A 9,804-nucleotide genomic window follows, 5' to 3' on the forward strand; every position below is an offset into this window, starting at 1 on the left:
GGTTTAAACTGATTTTCACATGGATTTTATGTCCGCACACATCTAATTGTTTTAGTGATTTCTGCTGCAAAAGACCCTGTTAACCCCAGTTTTCAGTAAATGAAGTATTTTTATTACAAGCACAGCTCAGATGTGATTTGCTTCTAGTAGTAAAAAGGGAAGACAAGTATGGAGAGAAGATGTAATTGAGCTGCAGATTATGAGCCAGTCTCTGAAAGTAATTTTTTAAAAAGCAATAAATTGTTAATTGCCAGTCTGCAGCCTGTGTGCACAGCAAACATATCTTTTTAATCTAATTTTTACAAATAATTTTGCATTAGAATTTTTTCAGAAAATGTCTCTATTGTTTGATATTCAAAATATGACTTGATAAACAGATTTTTACTTTGAAAATTAAAAGCCCAACACATTGTGGACCACAGTGGGCAAAGCAAAAGAAAAGAGAGGAAGCTAGAAAAACCATTACGACTTTCTAGAGAGTGAAAATTACAGTGTGAGGTGAAAGAGCAAAATGAACCATGTGAAGAACATGTGAACGAGAAACGAAAGAAGAAATAAGTTGAGGAGGCAAAAGAGAATAAAAATACTGCAGAGAGAAGGTGAGAGCTTAGTGAGCCCTTTTCAGGTGAGGTCTCGCAGCGCCGAACATATGACAGAGAGGAGTGCCACTTGCTGTGGTAAAAGAAGGAGATGGTAGAAGGTGGGAAACAGGGAATTAGAGGAGGGGTGCAGGGGTGAGTAGCTACCCTGTGGGCCTCATTATTTTCCTGCTGTTAATTTCACTCGCACATTTTCTCACCCCAGTGCTGTTGATTGGAGAGAAGAACGCTTTGTCGTGGAAACAAAAAGACCCCTTATTTCAGCTGCAGCACTGCAGTTAACATGGTGAGGGGCGAGAAGAAGCATATGCAGGAACATAAAAACGCTTCTTCTTTTTTTTTAATTGTCTTCCAGCCAAGTATGTGTTAGTGTGACTGTTGTTTGTGGGAGCGGGGAGATCCTGTTGGTTTACTTCCTGTCACTGATGACCTGATCCATGTTTAACCTTTGGCCCTGGGTCCCTTCCCCCTTGAAAACCACATGTCCCTCACAAACACGTACACACACACACGCACACCCACACATACATATAATGCTCGCTTGGAGTGCAGACCCCTCTGATCACTCAAGCTCCCCACAGAGCGGTAGATTTTCACTTTAATTTTCTGAGAAAAGGCAATAGGCAATAGCAGAGACAGTGAGACAGAATGATACGCAGACAAAGACAGCAAGTGAAAGACAAAACAAAGATACTACGAAAGGATACTTTAAAAGAAAAATGTCAGATGTAAGATAAACTTGACGGTATAGTTTTTATTTTGTCCGTCTGGCTTTTAACACTTTGACAGAGAACAAGTAACCTTAATGAAGACTTAATTACAACAATAAAAATATGTTTTAATATAGCAGTTCAGTTTTCATAGAACACAACTAACATGCTTCCAAAATGTCATCACCATCATCTTATGCCTCTGGCTGTGTAGTGTTTTTCCCATTCAAGTAGACATACATACATGTCAGGTTAGTACTCTGTTTGCTATGCATACAGATAACAGAGTGATAATTAGTTCGCTTTGGAACTCAGCATGAAATTCAGCATTATAATGTCAGTATTTAGTTTTATTGAGTAGGATATGTTCTTTAACATTTTTAATTTCAGAATTTATTTTTTTTTTATCTCGGAAAGTTATTAAATAAATCATAGCTGTTTAGCTGATATAAAATGAGAAATATAAATGTTTTCTTTTTTAACGGCAAAGATGCAGAATGACCTTTATCAGTACATTAAATACAGTACAATCTGTGTGTGTGTGTGTGTCATTATCTGTGTTTTAAAATGAATGTGTAGGGCCTACTTCTTTTTGATGTATGAAATGTTCTGGTATTGTTACAGAGCTAATGGCTTCTATGAAATTACTGGGTTCTTGCATGTGTTAATGTGAGCAGGTATGCGTCACCTGTGTGTGTGTGTGTGTGTGTGTGTGTGTGTGTGTGCATGTGTGCACTGATGCCTGTTGTAGTCAATCTATTTATTATATTCTCATTAACATGGAGACAAGAGGCACGGTAAATCACACAGCGATCGATCATAGACTGAATAAACTCCTCTCCTTATCTCTCTTCCCCCTCTCAATTGTATTGTGGTGCCAAGGACCTATCAATATATTTTAATTAATGTCACCCTTAAGGCTTTTCTTCTGTGTGACCGGTGTCTGTTGGTATGAGTGCTAATTTGCAAATATGCCAAAAGAGAGCCGGGTTTTAGGTGAAATTAGCAATCTAATGCACTGCAGGTGCAGGAAACCTACTGCATAATGTTGGTTCAAAGAGAGCCGGGCAGATAGAGAAGGGTAAGTGCAAAGTTGCGAAGCAAAGCTAGACATTTTTTTCTTTTTTGGTCGAAGTGCAGATGGATATGAATGCAAGTAAAGCATTTAACTCTGACGGTATTTCAGCATGAAAGGGTTTTGCCTATTTCTTCCAGTTTCTATACTAAAATCTGCAGGTCGGTATTGGTCCGTCTTTCCCCCAATAGTATCACAGCAATGTGAGTCAGTCACTCACAGAACATCTTCCATAAAAGTAAAATGTCTGCATTTAATCTGGCATTGTCTAATTTTCTTCCTTTCTGTAATTTTTTTCTCCATAGATCACCAACCGCTACATTTATGATACTGTGTTGCTGCTGGCCAATACCTTCCACAGAAAGTTGGAGGATAGGAAGTGGCACAGCATGGCCAGTCTGAGCTGCATCAGGAAGAATTCCAAACCATGGCAGGGAGGCAAAAGCATGCTGGATACTGTCAAAAAGGTATGAAAATGCAGAAGACAACACACACTTTTCCTTGCAAATCTTACAGAAAATGTACTTACTTACTACAGTAAGTATGAAACATACAGGCACGAAGGTAAGCCAGCTTCCGAGTTCTGGATAACTTGTTAGCTATACCCCCAAATTTAGAGCATGAGCTGATCTGAAAAGGTCTGTTGCGTAAAAGTTCATCCAGATATGTATGGGCGCCTGGACACATATAGTGACATACGTGCAAACACCTTTGTTACTACTAACTACTTACTACAATTTGTAACTTAATATGAATTGTCCCACCAACTTAAGTGACATCTATCAGTGTAGGTGCTATCAAAAGCCAGTGTTTGGTTTGCCCGCCTTGTCAGCCTTCTTTACCTGGAGATTGTTGTGGACAGGTAATTCAAATCCTGCAAGGAGAAACATATATGAAAGAGTCAAACACTGCAAAACACCTCTCTTGAGTCTCTTGATACTATAATAACCTTAGATTGACAAATATCAACTCCAAACTTTACCAATAGTATAATTAATATATTGTGTTCTTAAACATTTTCTATGGTTTGAAACCAAAAGTAAATCAGGCCAGGGCATTGCTGAACTAACATACACATACTTTTGTGTACAGAAGCAACAGTCAGTCTTTAAAAAAAAGTTTATACACCTGATACAATCTGATGAATACAATCAACAGTTTAATCTTTCCCATTCCCATTTATATTTGAACTGTTTATATCGCAACGGCCCAAAGTCACTTGACTCTAATCTCAGTTTGTGGACTGTCCATCTGTTTCATCAGCCTCTTGCGGTTCTCTACCGCTGTGTGATGCTTGTAGGTGTGTCCATGCCAGTTTGATAGCTCATACTATGTCTCAAAAAAATAAAAATAAAAATTATTGGAGAACGTATTCCCAATATAAAGTTGTACTCACAGCAGACAACGTGAGTTTGGAGTTGAGTCTTGATTACTACAGTTACAAAAAAAGCACATGCCCATCTCCTAACTACAACATGCAAGTACAATTTCAGATGTCTTCCTATTTTTAGATGTGTCTCATGTGTATCTTTTAGCAGTGGGAATGTATTTGCATTTCAAGACATTGTGCTCATTACATGAAATTTTGGAGACCAGGCACTATTGTTCCTTAGCTGAGACACTCTAGTTGAAACAGCATGATGCAGTCACTGCTTAATTCATTTATATAATGCCATCTCTTGGTATAACTAAAATCACCTCCAGGGATGAAGAATGACATGGAGGAGGCTTTAAATAAGTCTACCATTTTTGTATTGTTCTTATCACATAGAAATCCAATTTTTGTTCATTACTTCGACTGAAAGTTTCCAAGTTCTTGTCTGAGCTCAGTAGACTTCATGACTCAAGTGCTCATGAATTCAAAGGATTGCATACCTTACAAAAAATCCACATGCATCAATCAGCAAGTTTTTTTCAGTTCCTGAATAGTTGACTTTTGGGAGATAGGGGATTTCATCCTGCAGCTGTGATTTTATGAATCTCTGCATTTCACCTTGAGTTTAGGCTGGAGTTTGGCAACACTTTCATCACTGTTAAATCCAATTGGATCAATGCCCTCTATTTTGATATCAATAAAAAACTACTCCAGGGATGGCAGTTTGACTGAATGATGAAGCCAAGTGAAATGCTAATTTAGGATTAGTGTCAGACAATAATAAATGCGGCGCAATGGCTTTCATATCTATCTCTGCATTTCACCTTGAGATCAGGCTGGGGTTTGGCAACACTTTCATCAGCCAGCCCCGGCTGTTAAACCAACCCTGATGGCTGTCTCAACAGAGCTGTGTTAAAGAGCCCTGAGCACTAATAGAGTTGAGTTCAACAGCCTGGCATCAGTTCCATTTTACAGTGTATCAGCAGTGTGCTTTACTTACTTTGCATGCCTGTGTGTTTAATCAGCGTTTTGGTATGCAGGGCCATTATGGTAATGATAAATACTAATTTGCAGCTGTTGATGAGGAGCTCTATTGATGTTGTTGTTTGGTGTTCATTGACAAATTCAGAGTAGCGAATAAAATGCAACAGGTGGAACTGCTGTTACACTGATGCTCAAAGTCTCAAGTGTGTGCTGTGTTTGAGCTGTTAGGATAGTGACATGTAGTCTCCTATCATTGGCTGCTATATGTCCACCTTTGATTGTCAGTGACTCAAGCAGTTTTAGAATTCATTTAACAAATTTATTGATCACTTTTAAGGCACGTAAGTCCTGCGATGCAGCCCAACATCTCCAGCCAGGGCCCATGAGACTGTTTCAAAGTCAAGCCAGAGTTGCTCTCTTTCATGTTATTTTTTAAGGCAAAGCAAGTCAAGTTCATTTATACAGCGCAATTCAGACACAAGGCAATTCAAAGTGCTTAACACTGGCATAGAAATACATCAAAAATAAGACATTAAGAATTGCATTTAAGAAGTTTCCAAACATCAAAAAGCAGCTTTCAGTTCTCTGTTTTTCACTCAGTGGCATGTTCTTTATATCAAGCAATTAAAAAATAGATAATTGTTGCGAATGTATTGTGCCAATACTGAGCTGCCACCATCAATTAACTGAATAATTATGAAAGGCAATGAACAGTATCAAATAAACATGTACTTTATTGAGGGTGACAATGTGTGTGTGTGTGTGTGTGTGTGTGTGTGTGAAAGAGAAAAACTATGTATATACTGTACATATAGTCTAAATTAAAAGACTGCAAGTGTGTATTCATTGCTTTGTAGAGGAAATAATTAGAGTTTAAAAAAGAGTGAGTATATGCAGGTGCCCAAAAAAAGTATAGGCGAAAAGTTTGTTTAACACACACACACACACACACACACACAAAAGTACAAAAGTACCGGTGATGATTAAAAGTGTACCGAAAGTGTGAAGGAGACAAAGACAGAGGGTGAGATAAAGAAATGTATTTTGTTTTGGGAGTTTTTGGACTTTTGCAGTCGACTTTTATCAGTGCAGAACAATTGGTATTCACCGGAGTTAAGCACACAAGCTGTTGGTCTGGAGACAAGCACCAAACCCTCTGTCACACCCACCGGGCTAACACCCCCAACCACCCCACACAGACTTCCGATTTCTCCTTCTTTCTATCTTCCTAATTCTTTGTCTGTTGCCATTCAGAAAATAACCTGACCTCTCCTTCCTCCCACTTTTCCAACCCTTTCTTTCTCTTTCTCCTCATGTTGGTTTCGTCTACATATCTTTCTTTCTTTTCCTTCCCTGCGTCTCTTGCGCCTTCTCTCTCTGGATCCTTTGATGTCAGCTCATACCTGCTGTCACATACCACCTGTTCAGTTCTCCACCAGACAGGACAGGATTAAACTAAACTACGCTGCAGTGGACGGGACTGGGCTGAAGTGGACCAGTCTGAATGAGAGTGGACAGATCGAAAAGGCAGGAAAGTAATAGTAGGGAGGCTGGTATTGCCCACAGACAAATACAAGTTCCATAACCTTTGGTGACCCAGGTTATTCCCAGAACTGAAGAATGCTTCTATTTTAAGTAAATTTTTCTTTTTAATATATACTGTATATAATATATTTATAAAGTGATCCTGACCAAGAACTTAAAAACCTGAACCATATAGTTCTAGGGTCATTCTAATTTAAGCCTTAGACTTAGACACTTATTTCTTCAACATGTTATCAACACAACCTAAAAGTGTCTTCCCAAAACCATGTTTATGTACTGCTAATTTGCAACAGCAAATACATTTGGAAGTATTTAATGTCACTCGGATTACGAAAAGTAATACTTTTAATGAATATAACTGCAAAGTGTTTCCTGGCAACATATTTAATTTGTTTTCCCTCCACTCATGGTAACTAAAGCATGACTATTGTTTGTATGGTTACATTCAAGCAGCCAGAGCACTTAATTAAGTTTTGAGAAAGATCGTAATGGTTAAATACAGAAAATAATGACACAACATGGACTTTTTTACTTTTTTAAATATTTAACCAAAAACAGGATCTTTCCCTAACTTTAGTAAATGGTCTAATTGTCTAAACCAAGCGGGAAAGCAAGTTCTCCCACAGTTCTGGACTTCGTACACCCCAATCCAACCCTGCAATTTCTTTACACAAGAACACAGTTATTATGGATTTTTATTATTTCTATCAACATCATTTTTAGGAGTCAGGGTTGATATATATCAGGAGTTTGTGTTCTCTCATGCATTTTCTCCATAGACGAAAGACAACATTGACATCTGTGACATTACTTGTAGGTTTCTGAAGGGATGTTTTGCCTGTGTTTGGACTTACTGCTCTCAGCAATCTTGCCATTTGTTTAGTGAAGTTGGGTAACCAAGTAGAGTACGGATAAAGCTTAAGTGTGATGATCAAAAACACAACTGTATGTTAAGGCCTGATAGTACCTTCAGTCAAAGCAAATGCAAAAAACACACTTCCTCTTTGAGCCTTACATATAATGGTGTAATGAAGCAATAATTTAACAAAAAAGGCCACTACTGCACAAACAAAAGTAAGTTTGGCTTCACATTCCTGATGAAGAGATGATGATATATATTGACTTCAGGTTTTCTTTTTCTTTAAAATTCATTCAGAAGTTTTTGTGGAGTAGTTGCATCTTAAGGCAATTTGACATGGGCTTTAACAATTGCTTGATTTTCTTTTTTCAGTCTGAGTTGGCTCTGATCTTTATCATGGTCATTTCAGTTCAATTCAGTAAAACTCTTTCCTGTTTAATCTGTCCGGTCTGACATTGTTCCACTTTGCTCTTTGTGTTTCTGCTCTTTTCCTCTCTCTCTCGTCTTTGATCCAAAGCAATAGGTGAGTTGAAAGGTTAGCTCGTTCTTTGACCATGACTACTCTAAAATCTTCAACAGAAACATGAGCACTGCTACAAACTAAAGGAGAGAAGCCAGAATGAGTGTGAATGTATGTGTGTGTGTGTGTGTGTGTGTGTGTGTTCTCCCAGGTGACGGAGCATGGACGAGAGAGATACTCGTTTGATCCCTGGAACAAAGAGAGAGGGGAGGGCAAAGGAGAGAGCAGCAGAAAGAGACAGCAGGAGGGAGAGAGAGAGAGAGAAGAGAGAGGAGAGAGAGAAGGAGAGAAGAGAGAGAAGAGAGGGAAGAGAAGAGAGAAGACGCAGTGAGAGAGACAGATTAGCTGAAGGGTGGAAAAAGAGAGAGTTGAGAGAAAGAGAGAGAGAGAGACAGACAGGAGGGAGAGAGCGTGAGACAGGGGGTTAGGAGGGATCAGGCCTCACGAGAACAGAGCTTTGTTGAAGGGGGTTTGAAGATCACGAGCAGCTTTGACAAACAGAGTGAGAAAGAAAAGGAGAAATGTGTCCACAAACTGTTCAGTGCACACACTCTAATGGTTGGAATGGCTAGTTGTGTTGTTTCCTGTTGCCTGAGACATCACATACGTTTAAAGGGTTAAAATAAATTAGAATAAACTTAAGTTAGTAATTGTAAATACTGTGTGAACCACAAATCTTACCTTTCGAGGCAGCGAGATCGCAAAAATCCGAATCCGAACTGCAGTGGTTGGACCAATCAGCATTCCTTGAGGAATGTGTCATGGAGCTATGAGCATTGGTTTGTGTGGTGTGTATGTGTGACGACGTGTGTGAGAGTGACTTCTGTGAAGTTTTATCAACATAACAAGAAAATCATGATTGTAGTCGCAAAAAGTTTATCCATCAATATATTTTTATTTTTGCCAAAATACTCACAGACAATGCAATTATTTAGAATTCCCTATAATATTTCCACTTTTGCAACACAATATCTGCTTTTTCAGGCAATACAGCAGGTTAAATTTGGTTATATTTAGGGACTCCAAAGCTCTGGGGTTAAGATTAAACCTGAATTGTGATCTTGGTTAAATATTGAAAAAGTTACTTGGTGAACAGAAGTAGAGACACAACGTGTTTACAATATTTTATTTCTTACCAAAACCACAGGTCTTTTTCAAATTGAACTAAAGTGTTGCCTAAACCTAATCAGTATGCAGCACAGGGGATTTCAAACCTGGAAAATAAAACACAAACAAACAGTGGTAACGTGGGACAATATGCTTTTTGTAATTTGGGTGAATCAACACTTTAACAATCTTCAAACAAAGTCGTACATATAGATTACACTCAAATTGTTTTCTGGCAACTCAACAGTTTCATCATCAGTAATGCTTATGCCATAGTACGGTGTGAATTCCTTTACCTTGCCTATGAATCAGCCCCAGAAAAACAGCCTACACTACCATCGGTGGATTTCACTGATGTGGAGGAAAAAAATGCAAGGCAAATCATTTTCCTCCAGTACGGTCATCCAAGGCTCCTGACAGCAGGTAGGGTAGTGAAAGGTGTTTCGACATGCTGAAACAACTAAAAAGGAGGCAGACGGCAAGAGACGAAGTGAAAGAAGAAGAAAAACAAAGGTCAAAGCAGTAAATATTACAGTTCAATTTTGTAAGTTATTTTAATGCCTGACTTGTCAACGTTAACATACAATATTTACAAAATGATTTATATTCTTTACTCACTAGATAAATAAATAAAACACTGTCTGATGTTTCTAATCCAATTAAAATCTAATCTGGTCTTGTTCATACGATATATCCTACATGTGTCCTGTCCAAGGCCACTGCATACATTATAACATGGATGGATCACCTTCATGCACATATGCACATATATTATTATGTAACAGTAAACCCAGCCCCTCAGGACTCCTCTCCTTCAAAACCCATTTTCTTCACCTCACAAATACATTTCACTGCATGTTTAAACTGGCACTTTATTAAAAAGGTTGTTGAATGTTTGAAAAAAAAAAAATCAGTAACCCTTGTATATTCCTGTGCTGCTGATGGTGACTGCATTTGCTTTAAACATGTATTCTACACAAAAATTCTTGTATTAGTTGTTGATCAAATAGAAAATCATTTAAGGCGAGTC

The 9,804-nt window shown here is 38.2% G+C and overlaps 1 protein-coding gene across 1 annotated transcript in view; it reads left to right on the plus strand.

Moving 5' to 3' along the window:
• Positions 1-9,804, plus strand: part of grid2 (glutamate receptor, ionotropic, delta 2) — a 408,773-nt gene that overhangs the window by 318,709 nt on the left and 80,260 nt on the right. The window contains exon 8 of the mRNA XM_035658229.1: positions 2,690-2,851. Within this exon, the coding sequence (XP_035514122.1) occupies positions 2,690-2,851 (162 nt within the window). The remainder of the gene's footprint in view (positions 1-2,689; positions 2,852-9,804) is intronic.

The sequence above is a fragment of the Morone saxatilis genome, unplaced genomic scaffold, assembly GCF_004916995.1.
Source record: "Morone saxatilis isolate NCDOM2014 unplaced genomic scaffold, NCSU_SB_2.0 Contig16, whole genome shotgun sequence".
NCBI lineage: Eukaryota > Metazoa > Chordata > Actinopteri > Moronidae > Morone > Morone saxatilis.